This window comes from Phaethon aethereus (genome assembly GCF_964289735.1).
Source record: "Phaethon aethereus genome assembly, chromosome: 13".
NCBI lineage: Eukaryota > Metazoa > Chordata > Aves > Phaethontiformes > Phaethontidae > Phaethon > Phaethon aethereus.
Window position 1 is genome coordinate 3,887,057 of NC_138589.1, and position 19,610 is coordinate 3,906,666.

Consider the following 19,610-nt stretch of genomic DNA (forward strand, 5'->3'; position numbering starts at 1 on the left):
CAATAGCAAAACTCACAAGTTTTGGTCATGTAGGGATCTCATGGCACCAAAGGGTGTAAGAAAAATTAAACGGAGTCTTTAAAGATCGTTTGAAGCCAAGTAATAGAAGGGAGGCATTCAGAACAGAGAGCAGATGTCTTCCCTCAAGGAATCAGTAGATGAGCTCTGAGCCAGCCTGGTCCAAGCATAATCGAGGGAGCTTTGAACTTGACTTTTCTGTATTATCAGTTTAGCTTAACATATTGGCTTTTTCTTCAATCTCTTCGTTGTCATATTGTTAGCCAGTGTTGAAGCTGTAAGAGAACAGAAGTAGTTGTTTAACAACATTATTGATTCAAATGATGATAGTGAAAAATGTTTTAAATACATTGGTTGACAGATCAAAATAATGGATAGATTATAACTAAATTTCTGTGGATTCCAGTTTGCAGTGAGAAATGTGCTGAATATAAAACCTATTTAGTCAGCTCTCAGTTTCAGTTCATTTTTAAAATTCAGAACTGACACACTTATATGAGAAGAAAATGTTTTTGTTTGGTTACAGTAGTCAGTTTTCTTTACAAACTTAACATCATGAACAAAGCACTATGCTTTAGCAATAACAAAGCTATTCCTAATGATCTGTTGAAGACAGCAACAAATTAATATGCCCTAGTGTTTAGCATGGTTGGAGGTATTATTAGGAATTTACTTCTGAGTACAATCTTTTCTAATTTACATGAAATTCATTTGCTTCCTTTTTGCCATTATAGATTTGGATTCAGAAGACCAGTACTGTATAGAAATGGATGCTTATAGCTCTTTCACACAGGAACATCTGGCTCTGGAAAAATCAAGTTATTAGTTACAGCTGGAACATTAAATCTTCAGACAATCGAGGGCAGGAATAGGGAAAAGACAAGGCAGGAAGAGATGCTGTGCTACTACATATTCTTGGCCACATCAAATAAATTATGGTCATGAAACCGGAAGCCTTTTCTTCCTGCTTCCATTCTGTATCCCACAAATCTACACTCGGATTACTTCCTTTAAAATTCAAAATTATACTTCAAACAGTATTTTTCAGAGTAAGCAAAAAGCAAATTTCTTTTTTCAATACCAATATACAAACCACCACTATAAAATCTGGGTCATGTTTTGAGGTGGTGTGCATAATTCTAGCTGCTTTCAACTTTGAAGAGAGAAAGTGGTCCAGCATGAATGTTGATAAGTGTAACAAGCTTCATATTTGCATCCTTTTTATCTTCTACAAAAAGGACTTTATTTCAATAAGCTCATTTTATTTGCTAAAAGGAAAGCAGTATTTGGAAACCTATAGCATATTTTTCATGGCTGCTTAAGAAGTTGCCAGCAGTGTTTTCAGCCAACTGTAGACCTGTGGGGAAAGCCTATTCCACGTAAACTAGCACATCATTTCATCGCGGCCGTTATGTCTAAGCTTTGACACTGGATATTTGTTTTGCTCTTTTACCATGTGTTGTGGTACATAATTGGAGTTTAGGAAACATGACTTCAGATGGCTGTGCCATAACTGAGGGAGAGGCTATGACCTGTTCAAATCACATGATAGTTTGGAAATAACCTTCATCTCTTGGTGAGATCTCACTGTATTCAGATAAAACCTAAAATACTGGATTCAGTTCATCTGTAAAATTGTGGGTTCTGCTTAGTCAAAGGAGGAAGATGCCATAAGCCTTCCAATGGAGTTGATGCATATGGTACTGAGCCTCCTGCATCTTGTCATGCTGAGACAAATAAAGAACCACAGACCTGCAAAAGTATCCACTATGAGGAGACTGGTGCAAACCTGTAGTTGTTGCTAAAGACAGGAAAAGGTTGGTATCAGGAGAGGAAGCATGGTGAAAGGAGTACAAACCTTAAATTGCCTGACATTTCCTTGGGCCACAAGTTGGTGCTCGTTTTCAGGGGTGATGCAGTAAGCTAGTCTCTAAACCAGATGGGAAGAAGAGGAAAAATTCAGCCATATGAAGTGAGATTATGTCTGTAATCCCCAATCTATAATGGGGAAGTAGCATGAACTTTATTTTAAACAGTAACTTAAATCTTTAGTATCGTTGCATCATGTGCCTTTAACTTAGTCACTGGGAACAAGCTTATTATAATAAGCCCCTCGGTATTAGCCTTTAATATAAGAAGTAACAGTAGAAAGTTTATGCAAATACGAAGTCCAAATATTTAGCAAGTGCATATGGAAAAGAACATCAGGAAAAAGTTGGTATCACAGGCCCCACATCCTCTAAATACACACTTTTCTGTTAGTGCAGCAATGTGGTTCAACTAGTCCCAGTGGGAGAGGAAGGAGGTACTATTTCCCAGCTCATTGCCCTTGTCTACCCTATGCTGTACCATTTGGCGTCACATGCAGATTTTGGTTTACCATGAACTTTCAGCCTACTTAAGGAGTTCCTATAGACTGAGAGCATACTTTTCCCCATAATTTTAAGAGCCACAATTTAGGGCATCATGTTTTATGATAGTTATTTGAATGTCATATTCTAGCCTTTTGCTGTATTTGTCATGGGCAGACCGAAGAGTTGCTGTCTACAGGAGCTGTAAAGGACAAACCAGAACTTGCTAACACTAAAAAATGAATGAGAAGATGTATTTTGGCCAAAGGTTTCTGCATCCTGATTTCAGTAAACTTGTGCATGCTGGCAAAAGTCTATTGGGCCGGTAACAATTATTCTTTGACACTTAGATGCTACTAGAAAATGGGTTTGTAATCCCCCAGGAATGGAACAAAACAAAGGGCTTCTAGAATTACTGCAAATGAGAGCTAGGAATTGTGCACAACATTGAGATGTTGGAGCCGATGAAAACAGGGCAGGTGAAGAGGAATTCATACTTTAGGGTGCCCTTCTGAGGTGAACATTAAATGAGGTGACTGTAATGTTTCAGAAAGAAGGCATTTATCCCTTTGGATCTGCCAGGTCGATGCCGGGGGGATGTGCCCTACCTAGGTAAAGGGCAAGATCCTATTTTCTGCTTAATTCTCTGTATGGATGTGGTTCAGTGATTTGCCTGAGCTTGAGTATCTTGCTGCACTGTTGTATAACTCTACCTGTAGGAAAGGAGGGCGATAGAACTAGGTATAAGTCAGAGAGTCTAGGTTATAAAATTATGACGAGACAGGACAAAAATTGATGCTGTATGGTGGTGAGGAGTCTTACTTCTGACCACCATTAGAGGTTTTAAGACTAGAGGTAATTTAATAAGGCAGTGATGGTAAAATTAATATGATCAGTGAACCTTAATCCTGTGCAATTTTGAACAGATAAATAACGAAAAGTACAGGGGGGTGAACTATAAGGAAATATGGATGTGTTTTTCCCCAGAAAAACAGGTTCTTTTAAATAGGACTAATATATTAATATTGCAGGTACACATATAAATGAAGTTAAAAGAACACTAGTAAGTTGGCAATGTTAAACTTCTTGCTGTTAGGCAAATCATTAGAATAAGATGGTCACAAATTGTTTCTACCTCAGTTTCTGCTTTATTCAGTGCACAGACCAGGCATATTATGCATGAAATGGGTTTTTGTGGTGCAAGATGCTGCTGTCCAGTATCCTGGTTCTTTTAATGAACTAGTTAAAAAGCAACAGGCTAGATGAGACCATAAGTGGTGCCTACATCAGAATTTTCTTGATTTCCAGATCTATTTTGGCACCTTGGTGTGTCTTGAATATTAAGTTTCTTCAAGTGTTCTGATATTAGTGACAGCCACAATAGAAAGATCTGCATTAATTCTAGCCTTGGCAGGATGTTGAAGCAATTCCAGTAAATAGAGGATAAGGACACATACTTGACAAAGAAAATCAAATACGAAGTGACTGCTATTAAAGACAGAGTACTGAGCTGAACGGATCTATTGCTGTGACATTCATCATAGTAAAGCATTTTTTCTGTCTTGCTTGAATGCTCATTAAATGAACAAAGCCCATCCTGAACAAAGGGCTACTTTGGGGGCACATCCCACCCTCCCAGCATATGGATATATGCTTAGAGACTCTTATAATGCTAAGGTAGGAGGGGTCTGAATTAACACTCCAATATAGAGTGATAAAGCATTGCTTGGACTGAACTCTGTTTAGGTAGAACTGTGTGAAGACCATACCTCAGAGCTGAATATGAAGATACCATCATTTGTATATTTTTTTGTTACTAAGGGTAAAAAATCTCATCAATCAGATTAATTACATGCATCAAAAATAATTTTTTAGAATTATTATGGAGCTGCCTGGAAAGCTCATTTCTATCTAGAAACTCAAACAGCATGCAGTAATCCTACCTCAAAACTCCAGTCTATCTGACGGTTGGATGTAAAAGGGCACTTATAAGTAATAGGTTTCGGGAGTAAGAGAAACAAACTGCCAGCTTAGATCCAACCATTTAATTTCATAGCAACACTTAACGACATTAGCATTCCACTTACTTCTTTAAAAGTCCCACGCACATTCATAAATTTATAGATAATATAGGCAGGCACAAGTATCATTGAAGATAATGCTATTCCCCAGCCAATGCGATTTGCCCAGAGAGGGAAGGTGTAGTCATCGTAGGTCAGAGGTTTGAAATTTATTACGCTGACTATCACAACAAACTAGGGAAGAAAGCATAAAATGAACCACAGTTTTGAGATGAAGAAACTTTTTGGAAAACCGATTTAATGTGTTTTATTAGGCAGCCACCCTGAGGTATATTTCAATCCACCTTTACCATTTACCTTCATCCTGTTTACTTTGTGCCTCTTACTGCTTAAACTGTTGAAGTTCTTGATATATTTACTAGTATTAACAGATCATTTTAGCTACTACTCTGGAGACAGTTTATTTGAAGTTTTGGTGGGAAGATCAGGTGGCTGTCTGCTACAGCCTCATTTAAACTAGTAATACAGATATAAAAAAGGGATTCTGCAGGGTCTATTGTTTCTCCCTTCTTTGTTTCCCAGAGGCATTAGGCTTCATTTAGAAGTTTTGTATCCATTTTTCAACAGGCATAATGCAAACTCCAGCATGATACATTTACTGAGGACAGGTCAAGCAGCCTTAAGGCCTGGGAAACACAGTTGGTTATTTTTTCTGCTGGTGTTACCCTGTCCAGCAGTAGATGCAAGAAAGTAAAAGTGGGGTAACACCCTATTTCCCTCCTGTTACATCCATATGGGTTGTGTAATATGTCAGAGCTCCTGGATTTGGTTCTCTGGGCCTATACAGTCTGCTCCATATAGCAATTTCAAATTAGACTATTTTGAGCTTAGGGTTTCGAAGGCTACACAAGGAGAGTAATGGCGTGGGTTAAAGGAAGCTAATGGTGTGAAATCTAGTTAGAAAAATACTAATTTGATTTTGAGATTTTTCTTGGGATGATGTACATAGCTGCAGACAGTATACAGAAAAAGCTTCAAGGAGACATTTCCTACTATGAGATACCTGACCAACTCCAGCTTACTTTTTTCTTATAGAGAATTGTATTTATCGTTGGGAACGGCTATAATACGTTACCAGTCCCAAACAGGGGCCACCTTGCACTAAGCACACATGGGATTGTTAGAGCAAGAATTATACTGAAGTTTGACAATTTTATAGCCTTTTCCAAATTATCCTAAACTATATATATCAAAGAAACCATATCTGATTTTTTTCATTTGTATTTACTATGCTTATGGTCTCAGTCTCTTCTGGTGAGGCAGTTTGTGTGCTTCATACAAGTGGTATAAAAATGCTGTTTCTTAGATCAAGTGATCACATTTCTACAATTTGTAGTTTTTAATTATGTAGGCTAATGGTGGACTACCTTTTTTCATGCTAGTGACCATCTTTATAGTTTTCACTTATAAACTAGTAAGTTAAACTGCTTTGGTCAATTTAACATAATTTGCTTTATTTTCTTAATGTATTGAATAATGAACCCAAAAGATAGGCTGTAAGAAGGCAAATTATATTTACTTTTCTCCTATAAATCAAGATTGTGATAGCCATGTTGCCTTTTAGAGAATTGAGAAGATGAACAGCTATAACAAAACTACTCACTGCTCCCTATCCAGTGTAATATCATTCCCATGGGTTTTAAAATATATTGGTACCCAGTAATTAAGTTGATATGTTCCAAGTTTAGCAATTCCAGCTGGAAAAAAAAAATTGTGCATTGTGACAGCTGAAAGATGTATTATCTACAGATTCATTCTGACCCTTATGTTTATAGGCTTCAGTAGGAAGGTATTGGGGCCACTTCACCAAGAAATCTTAAGCTACCTGAAGGTTAGACTGACAGTCACTTCAGCTTTCTCTAGCTAGCTTGCTAGAACTCCCTCTTTGTAAAATTTAAATTTTCAAAGTCTCCTAGTGTGCAAAACCTAAGGATGCTTGGTGCAGCATTTTTCCGTTCTACTTGAGTCAGCCTGTTTGAAGTGCTGCAGGATATAGTTCCATACAAGCTTCTTTATAGAACAGTGTTTAAGAGGATAATTAATACATGCTTGATAGGTGCTTACTGATGAATTGGGGCCAGAAGCTTTTGTGTATATATATATAAAAAAAATGGGGGGATGACGACATGAAGGCTGTCATAAAAGCTGACCTAGTGTATCTCTGGAATACCAGTACTGCTTTAAGAATGCACAGCTTTAATGCAATTAATAGTCTCCTAAAATCACAACAAGGTCAAATTTCTGTATTATTCATCCTGACCTTTTGATTTACAAATATGCATAGGAAAAGATCCAAATACAAAACTGTAGTTTAGTTCTGAATCTAACTCTTACATAAAGCAACCAAATTCACACTTTGGGATTTTTTTTTTCCCCCAAATGTAAAGAAGCACTTGTTTTTCACGTCAGGCAGCTTACAAGGTATATTTAATACATCTCTTTGGTGTTTCACATAGTTAATTAGTGGGTGTAGTTGCCTATTAGTTTTTCGAAGGTGTCATTCTACAATTCAAGGATGTTGGTATCCTCCAGTGAAAAAATAAATTCTTGCTAACACTATCTCTTATCCCTGGCTAGTTAATTTTTCTAACAGAATGATTTGTGTTTAATACACATAGATGCTGGGGGGACAGGGAGGACACTGCCTAAGTGTTCAGTGTTCTGTAAGAAAAGGTGCTTTCTTTAAATTCTGGTAAAGTGAAAGAACGGAAGATGACCACAGCCACAATTAGCTTGTCTTTCACCAATGAAATGTATTATACAAAATATAACCAATGCCACTCAGGAGAAAAAAGGATTAAATTGGAAAGTCTTCTATTCATCCTGACAACATCAGGCATAGCAGTGGGTATCTTACTCTTGGTACCTATTATATATTCTAGGAAACAACATACTAGCATTCTTTCTGTGATGAAAGAATTATCAACACTTACCAATAAAAAAGCAGGGCTAACAAATTTCCAGCACAATCTCCAGTAGAGGCCTGGCTTGAAGCCCATCATTTGTTGGATATCTTCACTGAATCTGTCCACACCTAGAAGGGATATGAACATTGTACTGGCGTAAATCTAAACTGATGAGGTGCTGCCATACCCAAAACCATCTGCTTTTTCAGAAAGCAGACATGAATGACTTCCATATCAGAAGACATGCAACAACATTGATCTTCTTTCAATGATTAGATGCGTCTTTGACATCACTGTATCCAAGACTGAAATGTCTTTGAGCACTTAAGGTCTGTTGGAAATAGCATTCTCATTGAAAAGTGGCATTTTACAAACATCTAGAATTTAAGTTGTGAATGGGACACACATTTTTTTTTTTAATAGTTGTGGACTATTGTAACCTAATTACTCACTACTGTTATGAGTACACTGGTAGAAAACCCAGACCCTTACTCACACAAACTGCATACTGATAATGAGGAGATTCATACGATTCTTAATTTATCAAAGGAGCCTTATTTGTTCCACCCCATGGCATACTTCCCTTATCTTTCAGTATTTCACCAAATACCACAGAATGTTCATTATATCTATGACAAATGTAATTTCATCTTTTATGACCTTTCCAAGGAACTGGGTAGATGCTTCTTCTGCTCGGTGCAAGTATGTACAAAACTAAATTAGCTAGAAAGAGGTGGCCTTTTTAGAATATTCTGTGTGTATTTGAAAATTATAATACCAACTAGAATTTTCTAGAATTGTTACCTCTGTATGCATCTAAATATCTAGTAATGTAGCTGTTGCAGATATGTTAGAAGATACATGATCTGTTCATGTGAGTAAAAACCAAGAGTAGTCAGAAATTTTACCTGCTGCAGTAATTAAGACAGCAGAGGATAACATGAAAATCATTCAGTGAAGACATAGATGAAAGGTAAGTCCTGTGAATTGTACCAGGAATATAGAATATGGGTTTATGAATGGCTTGATTCCTTGTATTATCAAAACCTTGATAGTAACATACCATATTTCAGTATAAGACTTTGTATATTAGCATACAAGAATTAATGTACAAGTTTTCTATTGTCAGGAAAACTATATATTTGGAACAGTATTCCATTCAAAATCACTCAAAAGTTAGCTACCTGCAGTGGGATTCGCTGCACTGCAGAGAAATGGAGGTACCAGAATGAAGTGTTTAACAAGTGACATAATGGCCAGAGGGGAGAAAAGCTGCAAATACCCACTTCTCAGTCTGTAATATTCCTTGAATCCATCTAGTCTGAGATTTTGTATGTGTGTGGTGATACATGTGTGTATTTAGTACTTATGTCGGTTGAAGTATTAACAGCTATAAAAAGAGTATAAATAGTTGCAGTAGAAATCTCTTCTCACAGCCAGTGTGGAAAGGAAGATCCTCTGACCTTGTTGACTCCCCTTCAGAAACACTATCTAGACAGTGACTTCAAAATTGTCATGCTACGCAGGCCAAGGTGAACACAAAAAAATCTGCTGTCCTGCGTTCCTCAGGACATACCAAATTCTGTAACAGCGACTAAGGAAGAAATGGCATTTCAGTCAGTGCCTTTTAATTCCTTATGGGTTTTACACATTTAAGTAAGTGTTAGAAATTCTGTGTCTGAATACCTTAGGAAGCACTGCACAAGTATAATGTGCTTTCCATGAGAGGCACTAGCCTGATCTAGCTGAACATTTTTAATAGTCTGCAAGGGTATCAAGCTGTTTGTATATGAGACATGCATTTTTTAACTCTAGTAATATTAATTCATGTCAGCTCGCATGCTTTGGACTTTCTGGTAATATTCTAGGCTTTAGTGGGACATTTTTAATCTTCAGTATTTATTGGAATGCTTTTTTGGGATTAACTAATTTACTATAATTTACTATGCAGAGTAAAAATGCATTTTATAGTGACTGTAAAATGTCCATTTGAATGGTAGCTTCTTCCCAGTTTTTCCTTACTGATTCTATTCTGGTTGGACTTACCAGTATGAGGTTTCTTGCAAAAGCCCATGCTATTTTCCACACTGTATTTTAGAATTTAGATGATTATCGCTGATATAAAAAGGTGGAAAAAATGTCCTTTTCAGTCTTCTTTAAAAATAAAACAATCTCTGACTTTATGCCTTAGAGACATCGGCTCACAGAGAAGTAGCTGTCTCTAGTGCAATCTGTCATGTCAGACTACTAGTTTGTGATTTATTATACTTGATGTGTTCAGGAAGTTTGCTTTTAATCCTGAACCCTATTAAGTAAACAGCAGAACTGCAGCTTTTTGCCATGAACATTTGTTGTTTAGAGAGGATGTACAGTTTACAATAACAATTGTTTCTCTTCATGTGGATCAGTTCAGCAGGATTTATTTAAAGTCAATAATTAGGACAGCTTGAGTTACATGCAGCCAGGGTGTAACGTTTTTACAAGGTCTGGACGTTTGTGTGTAAACTTCTTTTTTATTTCCACCCCCCCAATATTATGTACAGGTGAAGCAAAGTAGCCAAAAGGATCTGCAAATGCTCTTTAAATTTAATCTAAATCTATTTGCAGTGCCTCTTGTGAACTTTAAAGTGACTGAATTTCAACAGCCTCAAATACTGAGTGAAATTTATCATTGTGCAGAAGGTCAAAGACAGGGACTAAATATCTCAAAAAATTTTATTCATAGTTTTCCAGACAGATGTACCCAGAGCTCAAATAGTGCTTTGTGTTCAATTTCTACTGAAAATGGGGGATAAGTAGTATGTGCTCTCAGACTGCTTTTTCAACAGCATGCTTTATCAATACTATATGTCTTCAAATAGACGTTCTAAGAATCAACTTGCAAAGCACAACATAGCTATAGCTATAGATGACAGTACCTGTAGGGTTTGTTTTTTTCCAGTTCCTGAAAGCATTTACCCAGGTTTTTTTTTGTAGGATAAACCAAAACTGTGGGTAACTAGTTTAGTAACAGGAAGGAACTGGTGTACCACAAACAAAACCCCAGTTTACTTGCTGGGGACCTGGTGTTGAGTATAGAAATAATCTCCTTGCTTTTCCAGTGAAAAATAAGTAAGAGATACTTAAAATTTATGATTGGGTCCTGGTTAAATACAATGAACCCAGAGAGAATTTCAGTGTAATTTCTGAACTAATAAACACTGCAGCTGCCTGAGAATGTCTCCACTGTAATGGTCTATTAAATGGCACAGAAAACTTGGCCTGTTCCCAATGTATATAATACTGTGTTGTCAAGGGATTTAAATCAATACTCAGAACAGATTAGGAAAAAAATGAAAAGTAGATTTGGCTATAAATGCAAGTTACCCTCCTCACATTGGGGCAACCTTCTCAGTGATGCAGATATCGGTGTTCAGATAGAATGAATGTCTACATGTTACCGGTACCGCCTGTACCCGCTGCCTGCTAGACCTTTGTAAGTCATTTTGCTGTGTAGGCTCAGCCAATGGCTTAAGAACCACTCACTGGCCCCAGAAGCCCTTGAGTAGGTCTTGGCCCTGAGGTGAAACTACTCAGTGGCCATAGCTGAAATAAATTGTACGCATGTTTCCAAAAAGTAGTGTCATAGCTCCAACAATCATGTGGACCCTTACAAGCAGTCTTTGTATGGCTTGTTTTCCCCTCCTGTCTTGTTTAACTCTGTGATGTACAGTATTCTTTTATATGCTTGGAATTTTTTAAAAAAATTTGGAATGTATTTAGTAATAATGCCATATGTATGATTTAAATGAATCCCAGAAATAAATTAACTGCACTGAAACAATATAGTAGTAAGAAAAAAGGTATATTGAATCAATCTTGAAGCTATTTTGCACTTAATTCCCTTTCCCCGTGAAGGTTACTTCACTGTTTTTTCTCCCATATTGAGTTTTACTTGTGTGGACATGTGTAACAGTGTATGAGCTCACACAAGCTTGTATGCAAATGAAGAGTTGTAATGAAACTGCTTCAGTGATCCGTCTTATATTTTGGCCTTTGGGAATTACCATAAATCATAGAACCATCAAATTATTCCTGTTGGAGGAGTTCTTCAGAGGTCTCTAGTTCAGCCCGTTGCTCAAGTCAAGGTCAGCACAATTCAGAACAGCTTTCTTATGGCTTTGTCTAGTTGGGTCTTGAAAACCTCCAAGAACAGAGTCAGCAAGCACTCTCTGGGCAAACTACTCCAATGTGTAATTATCCTTATACAGAAAAATTATTTTCCTCCTTTCAATTTGATCATGGTCTTCTGTTCTCCCATTGTGCACCTCAGTGAAAGGCCTGACTCTCTCGATAACTTCCTTGTAGGTATTGGAAGGCTGCCATCAGGTCCTCTCTAAGCCTCCTCCAGGGTAAATAAGCTCAGTTCCCTCAGATTTTCTTCACAGGGCATGTGCTCCATCTCGTGAACATCTTGGTAGCCCACCACTGGACTCTCTCCAGTTTAACACCACCACCTTTTACTGAGGGTTAAAAACAGGACCTCTCCCCTCACCCAAGAGCACTCAGCCATCCTGTCATCCATTTGCTACATTTGAGTTGCTGTTCTGCACATAAAGATGATACCTGCCTCCTGCTTCTGTCCTAACAAGCATGTATCTGTCAAATGCAGAATCCCAGTCATACAAGCCCTGGTCCAGGAGCAGATGAGGAAAGATGCTGTTTTTTTCACACAGTTCGGCAATCATTGGCATTGGGAACATGAGAAAGGAGGGATAAAAAGAATATAAAATCCGTTGTGTAGCGTCCATTTGCAAATCCTACAGAGCACAGAACAAGGTGTCTGTTTGTTAGCCATGTACTGAAATAACCACTGTCCCTTTTTGTTCCTGAGTCTCCTTTCTACCTCTGGAGCAAGACTGTTATTCATCGGTGGTGACTTTCACGTGGTGGTAGTAAGGGCGTAAGCCATACCAGTACCATTCGCAAAGGCCAGCTGTGCTACTGTAAAAGCAAGCGGAACAGTAGGAAACGTTTCCTCACCATGGCAATATAGTAAGCTCTGCAAGTTGGCTTGCCCTATTTGTATTTCCATTCTATGGAAATGTGTGCATTTGTATTTTCTCTCTCATGCCAGGCACACATCCATACAAAAGCATCTGTGAGGAAAGAGGAGTACCAGCAGTCAGTACTTGGTTAATTTCTTTCCCTTTTGCAAAAACAAATAGTTGACCTTAGATTTTTTTCAAATAAATGTGCCTTTTGGTCTGAAATTTCAGGCTAAGGGACCTGTTTTGGAAATGATTTAAGTAAATGAAAGCAATGAGATTACAGATGAGGATGAAGATCATTGCTAGCTCGTACTGAGCTTACTCTGGTCATTCAGGGAGGTGTTGACACTAAAATCTGAGATTTTCCTGCAAGTGAAACCTAAGAGCAGTTTTGTATCGGTGAGAGAGGTGTCTGGCTCATCTTAGAATATTCATCAGAGGTATGATATCAGGGTTGCACAGGAGGAAAAATGGTCACAAGCTCCAGTCATGACTAAAATACACCTGCAGAGTAAAACAAATGAGTTGTCCCTTCTCTTACACATACACATGGCCTTTTCAAGAAGGAACTTCACAGTAAGTGGTCATAGGTATAATTTGAACTAAATTTCCACCTTTTTGGTCTGTGCCAAAATGTCAATGCTTGCCTTCAGGCTGGCTTAATATTTGGCTGTGTCATTAAGGCTACTGGGGTCTACTGGAAGAAAGAGGTAGACAAGACCATGCCAGATTTAATCAGTTTAAATAGCACCTGGGGCTGTAATAAGTTCTTTATAAAGCAACAGGTCATGCTGTGTCAGTAAAAACATCTGTCAGCCGCTTAAGACAAATAAATAGATATTTTCCCAGTTATTGGGAGGCAGGAAGGAGAAAGGAAAGAATGATGAAGTACAGAAGGTGCAACAGATAAACAAAATTTGACTAACCTTGGCTTAGTCTGTGAACCACATACAAAGCCTAGCTACTGTAAAGTGCAGTAAATCCTATTTTAATAGTAGCAGATAATGTCTTGCCCTTACTAACTGAAGAATATTTTTATGCCTCTGCTTCTAAGCTATGATAATTTTTCTGCATTTGGCTCTTTTACAGGGATTAAAGACAGTTGTCTGAAATCTAGTTCCTCCCCTATTTTGAGAGAGAACAGCAGATGAGCTGCTAGCTCCATGCTGGTGTTGGGTAACAGAATTAGTACATTAAAGCTAAAAACTATTTCTTTAGTAGCTTGAACAACTTTATGCATGAATGCCATTCTTTCACCTAATTCACTCATCAACAGTTTTTAACTGGAAGAGAGAGTTTGCTTGACTAGAAGAATATGGTGGTGCAGCATGGATGGATAAATAAGTTACTGAGGGAGGTAAATGGTAGTATGAATGATAATGTCTAAGAATCTTCTGAATGCTGCATTAACTATAAACACTCTCTCTGAATGGAAATGAAGATGACTTTCAAGGGAAGAACAATCTTACTGGGAATCAGGGCAGCTAGTTCAATACAGACTTTGATGGGAAGAAGATTTGCAGGCTGCTATGACATTGAAACCTGGTAATAATGAAAAGAATTGTGCCCAACCAGAAAGTATAGCATGGGAATTAAGAGGAGATCAGGAAGAAGAACAAGAGCTCAATAAACTTGATTAATCTAGCAGCAAGCAATTTCAGATGTAACTGATAGTTTGGACTTTTGCAGTGAGATGACTTGTATAAGACCTAAGATGGAGAATCCTATTGCTTTATTTGGAGAAAATGAGATATTTTTCTTGGGGTTCTTCTAATTTTATTAACTCTGTCTGTGGCAAGATAAAGAACTAATAGCATTCTCCCCAAAAGAAAAAAAAAAAAACCCAAAAACTTTTGCCATTTCTTTAGGAAGATATGCCTAATTCAGATTAAATTCTAACTTTTTTTTTTTTCTGCTTGATTTGGTGACTTAACAGCACTTTAATTTCTGCTCTTCTGGAGGCAGCATGTTTTCCAGTGAATAAGCTTGAGGCTATGAATTACCCTGTCTTCCTATATGATAGGGAAAATTTTGAACTCTGGGTCCGTGCTAGAACATAAAAAGAACTTATCTAGGTTGGGGGTGTAGAGGAAAAGGGAAATGTTTTAAAATCTGACTTCAGATATTTAAAGACACCTCACCTATTAAATGCTGAATTAGGGATGGGGAGAACACTCACAGGCCAGATACTGTCTCATACCTTTATAATCAGATGTTAGCAGGCTATGTAATCAACTATTCAAATATTTCTACTGTAAGCAATATTCTGTAGTCAACTTTGTAACTTATAGCAGAGGATGGGTTTTTTTTCCTTCATGAAATTAGACAACACAGGACACTTCACAAGACTAAAGTTCATGTTAGCTAAGGACTGAGCTCAGTGTCCTGCTATGTTGCCAAAGTCAGTGTTGGCAGAAAGCACACCTTCAGTATATTGGGTCTTTCCCAGTTAAGGTTATCCAAGCGCATTCATATGGATTTAGAGCAGCCAATGTGGCTGTTTGCTAACATTGTGGTCATTTATACAGTGGGAAAGGAAAAAAAATTTTTTTTTCTTTTCTCTTATGAAACTTGTGTATCAAGTGTCTCGCTTTTTATTTCGATTACTTTAGGGAGGAGAAAAATATTAAATTTAGACCAAGTAAGGCCAGGGAAGTTATTTAACAAGCTGGGCACATCTTCTGAGACCTGACTTAAATTCTGAGCCATATTTTTTTCAGGGTACTGTAGCACATCACTGCGCTCTGGTTGGCACACAACGATTCCAGCCTACTGCCAGAGATCAACTGAATACTCCTAAAGCCTGATATATTGGGGATAAAGCAAATTACTGCACCCTTTTTGTGGCACAAATTAGTATGAAATACTAGTAGTAGTATTCCTGGTATCTAGGATGTTGGGTATTCCATACCATGCTATGAAATAAGATAAATTTTAAACCGCTGATGTTTTAAAATTAAGTAGAATATTGTCTCAAAAGGGACCAATGTAGGAATTATTGTAACTCTCTGAAGACAAACTACCTTTATTTCTATTGCATGGGGGAGCTTGAGAATGACCCTGGGGAAATAATGGAAAGGAGGAGAAGGTGAGTCTGTATTTACGCTAATTTACTTGCTGTGAAACTACCAGGTATAAACCTGCTACTGCAAGCCATCAGCTATGTAACTGCTGCAAAATACTGGCAGGAGTAGCAACATTTCCATCCCACTGCAGTTCCCTTCACAAGGCAGTTTTCTTTGGCTTTGTGCAGGGTTTCAAAGTTTGGCCCACTGAATGTCTGCATTCCTGTCACTATTCATAAATCAGAAGGAAATCACTGCATGAAACCCGGCTTGTTATGGTTTCATGTGTATAGGCTATGCTGTTTTCCCTTAAAACAATGTGTAAGCTTGTCGTGAGCACGTGGAATTTCAGAAAAGATTGTGTAAGCTTGTTGTGAGCACGTGGAATTTCAGAAAAGATTTTGCAGGTGCAAAATGAAATGCTTACCATAAAACCAGGAAACTCCAATTGCCTCCATTAGAACAGCAAACAGTATCGAAGTCCCAGCTGCAAACGTGTCCAGAAGTGTGAGCACATAAATTCCACCCTAGCATTGGGGAGTTAAAAGATGCAACAAAACGAAGTTACAAGTGGAATCATCTCAGTAGTTTAATACGTAGTTAACAGAAATCTGCTTTACTTGAAACATTATCTTAACTGAACTTCTTAATATGAAGCTGATGCTGCAGACACAGGTTTATACTTGCATACAAAATAGTGGAATCAGACTTGCAACTCTTTCCTTTCACCTATGTCCTCATTGAACTGGGAAACAGAAGCCTCAGCTTAGCATGATTAATGAGTGCTCTTGGCACTCAGTTGTTCAGGGAAATGCTCAGCAGCTTGTAGGACAGGGCCTGTCTACAGCAGTTAATGAAGATCTTCCTAAATTATTGGCAGGAATGGAGCGCTACAAGAGTTTCCACAAGCCATTATCACAGTTTGTTCCTAAGGCAAATTATTCCCTGTAGTCCAGTGAATCTGCCGCCTCAGACGGATGTCTCCTTTTCCCAGAGTGCCTGCATCTCTCTTTTCCAATGTTCCTACAAAGGGAGCAGTTGTATGTTAAGTCTCTGTTACCAGCATGGAAGCAGCTTTTCCCTGTTTAGTTTCTTTGCTGTGGTACTAGCAAGCCTTTGCTCAGTGGAGAGAGCAAACCAGATCATCTTCACTCACAACAGCACATTTCTGTTCTTCAGTGGTTCATGACGGAGAACTGTAAATGCATTTACTAAAGTCTTGTTTCTCTGATAGTTTTTTAGCTGCAATTTGACTACTTTTTGCCTCATTTTACAATGTGGTATGAATTTCTGTAAATTACTGCTCATTTTATTGAGTTTGGGCTAAAGATCATATTCCCTGTTTCAAAATGAACCTGAATAAAGCGTTTCAGGACATTCTTTGTCATAGGTAAACAACTGAAATCTTTGCAGTTGCAGTAGATTTTCATTAAAATATTTTTTTTCAACCAAACTTAATCTGACTATGCCTCTTCAGAGAGGAGGAACGAAAGAATTATTTTCCATGGTTTTACCAATGGTATAAATAGCACTTGTACTATTTAGATCTCTAGGTGATTTTAATCTCTGCAATCAATCAGTTTTCTTTTTTCTTGTGAAAGATGGTTTTCTGAAACAGCTGTGCCTATTTACAAAAATAGAGCGAACAGTGTGTAGGCCCTGTCTAGATTTTTAATTCTGTGGGGACTTGTCTGGAAACTGAATGAACTTTGGTTGTTGTGTTAGAAAGAAAATGTTGCTTATTGAATGGCATTTAAGTTTGACCTCTTGTTTTTGCTCTACACCTGGGCTAAATGAATGCTTTTGCTATCAGATTTAGTAGAGTGACAAATACAGTTTTGTAAGAAACATGTTTTGAAAACACAGCCTTAAAATTTCAGAGGACAAAATCAAACAGATTAATGTGATGGTATCACAATGGTTTTCCTTTGTTTTTTGTTCTTCAGCTCTGTCAACCGATACACTTGGACAAGTCTGGGCAGTTTTGTGCATTCCAGCTGCTGGGGTAAACTTAATTCTAAACAGGTGCCATTACTTAAAAGTTAGAGCTAGGTTGTTATCTTGAACTGCTTTATCTCACTTGAAGGCAGTGGAATTGCACCCATTGGCACCTGTTCGGATTCTAAAGCATAAGTTTCTTCAGAACTTGTACTTCAGGAAATTTTATTCCAGTTTTAATTTTGAATAAGGAAGGAGCATGTTCAATTCTTTAGGTAACAATGAAGATAGCATGATATTAAAAGGATAGGTATTTTAAATTATACATCTATTTTTACTGTCTCAAATGTTTGCCAGTTTGAGGAAACTTGAGTAAAAATATTGGGGTATTCTTTTAGTGTAAAAAGAGCTCTGTTATTTATAAACGTATGCCATTTCAGTAATCTTAATAGTAGATCTGGAAACCATTTCTAGAGAAGGAGAGAAGTTCAGCACATCTATTTTCATGGTGGCTATCTCAGATTTCTGTTGTTATCTGACACTTTTGACATCTTTACTTTAGGGCATTTTGCTCTTTTGTCAAAAAAAAAAAAAAAGAGTTAAAGAACATTAAGAAACACGTGGGGGAGAGGAGATCATTATTCTAAACACACAAGAAGTGAATTCTTCTCATTTGCTTCAAGAAGAGAATAGCCAGATGACTAAGGGTCTGTTCACTTGAAATTCTTAGTTCCTCACACAGGAATAAGCACTCGACACAGTTCCATTTAATGTGATTTAAAAGAAACCCCACAAAACCAAAACCAAACACACGAAACAAAACGAAAGCAAGAATAGCACAGGCAGTTCTTGGGAATAAAGACTTGTAGGTTCAGTTGATAGTTAATGGTCTTGTGCAAAAAAGCAGAGAAGCTTCATGTAGATAAGACTAAAAGTAATGTTCTGACCATAGAATTGTTTAAGAATTAAATTTTATAACAATAGTCACCTGAGCCAATTAATATTTCTATCTGATAAGGTTAACTGCATTTTTAAGGTGGCTTATTGATGGAAACTTTTGTTGTACTTACATTGGTGATGCAAAAAAGGGCAAGTAGGAAAGTGCCAAAAGAAACACCAAAGGTGAAGAGCTTTCTGTGCTGCTTCAGAATTTGGAAATCATCTGCCAAGCCAGTGATGACAGCCTCCATTCCACCCATCTGAGGAAGGGAAGGCAAGAGCTCTGGTGAAATGCTACTGACTGTTGTAAATGCAGATCAAAGAATGTAAAGCAGCTTGTATAAATAATTCCCAATCACTGTATGATTTCTGACATTCAGCTGTAAATCAGTGGCGTTCTGACATATAATTTAATTTCTTGTTGTAGAGAACTAAGTCAGGGAACTGGACATCAAGTGCCATAGTTATTGGCTCAATAGCCATATCCTCTGTGGACTCTTTGCTGACTCACCAGGATAGCAAGTAGACAGTACTTTGGGAAAAATAATGTACATTTTAATATGTTTTGGGGAAAAAGTTGGTAGCTTAAGTAACCAAACTCCTTAAGAGATTTCTAAAATAAAGACAGACACAACAAGCACCTAGGGGCAATGTACTGAACAAAGATTCAGTTTAGCCATTGATTAACCAAATTCAGTTCGACAAAAAGCTTTACAGACCTGGAAGAATCGCTACATAGGAAGCTTGATGTAATGTGGGTTTTTTTTTTTGTTGACAACATGAAAGAATTTTACTTTGTTCTCTAGAAGTTAATGCTGAACATTAGCCATTGTTTTGCAATATAGGAAAAGCACTTTCCAACTTTTTAATGAAATTGCTGGGTTATGTAGGTGGTTATGAATTTTAATTTCTTTCCACCAACGAAAGAATTCTGACCACCTCCACCAAGAAGTTGTGAAAACAAATTTAAAGTTTTTTTTAAAGATAGCTAATGTTCACAGGTACAATGTCCCAAAAGCTAGTGTACACTTGTATTTCCTAATGTCTAGGGAGGCATCAGTGAGTGCCCTTTAGTTAAGATGGGTTAATATTTGAAGTTTCAAAAGTTGTTACCATGTTGGCACTTAAATGGTCTTGGAGAAGTTGAAAATTGAAAGAGACAGCTTGGATTATTTTGGCTAAGGACCACTTCTTAGTGTATCATGATTTATTCTCCTTGTTAATTCCCTATGCTGAGCTAGATACCTACTCCAAAAAATTATTCCAAACATTTGTTCTATTT

The 19,610-nt window shown here is 37.4% G+C and overlaps 1 protein-coding gene across 1 annotated transcript in view; it reads right to left on the reverse strand.

Moving 5' to 3' along the window:
- Window positions 1-269: 269 nt before the first annotated feature.
- Window positions 270-19,610, reverse strand: part of SLC6A2 (solute carrier family 6 member 2) — a gene marked incomplete at both ends in the record, with an annotated part of 72,991 nt that continues 53,650 nt past the window's right edge. The window contains 6 exons of the mRNA XM_082005860.1: window positions 270-293; window positions 1,877-1,948; window positions 4,457-4,624; window positions 7,384-7,484; window positions 15,879-15,978; window positions 18,460-18,588. Of these exons, the coding sequence (XP_081861986.1) occupies window positions 270-293; window positions 1,877-1,948; window positions 4,457-4,624; window positions 7,384-7,484; window positions 15,879-15,978; window positions 18,460-18,588 (594 nt within the window). The remainder of the gene's footprint in view (window positions 294-1,876; window positions 1,949-4,456; window positions 4,625-7,383; window positions 7,485-15,878; window positions 15,979-18,459; window positions 18,589-19,610) is intronic.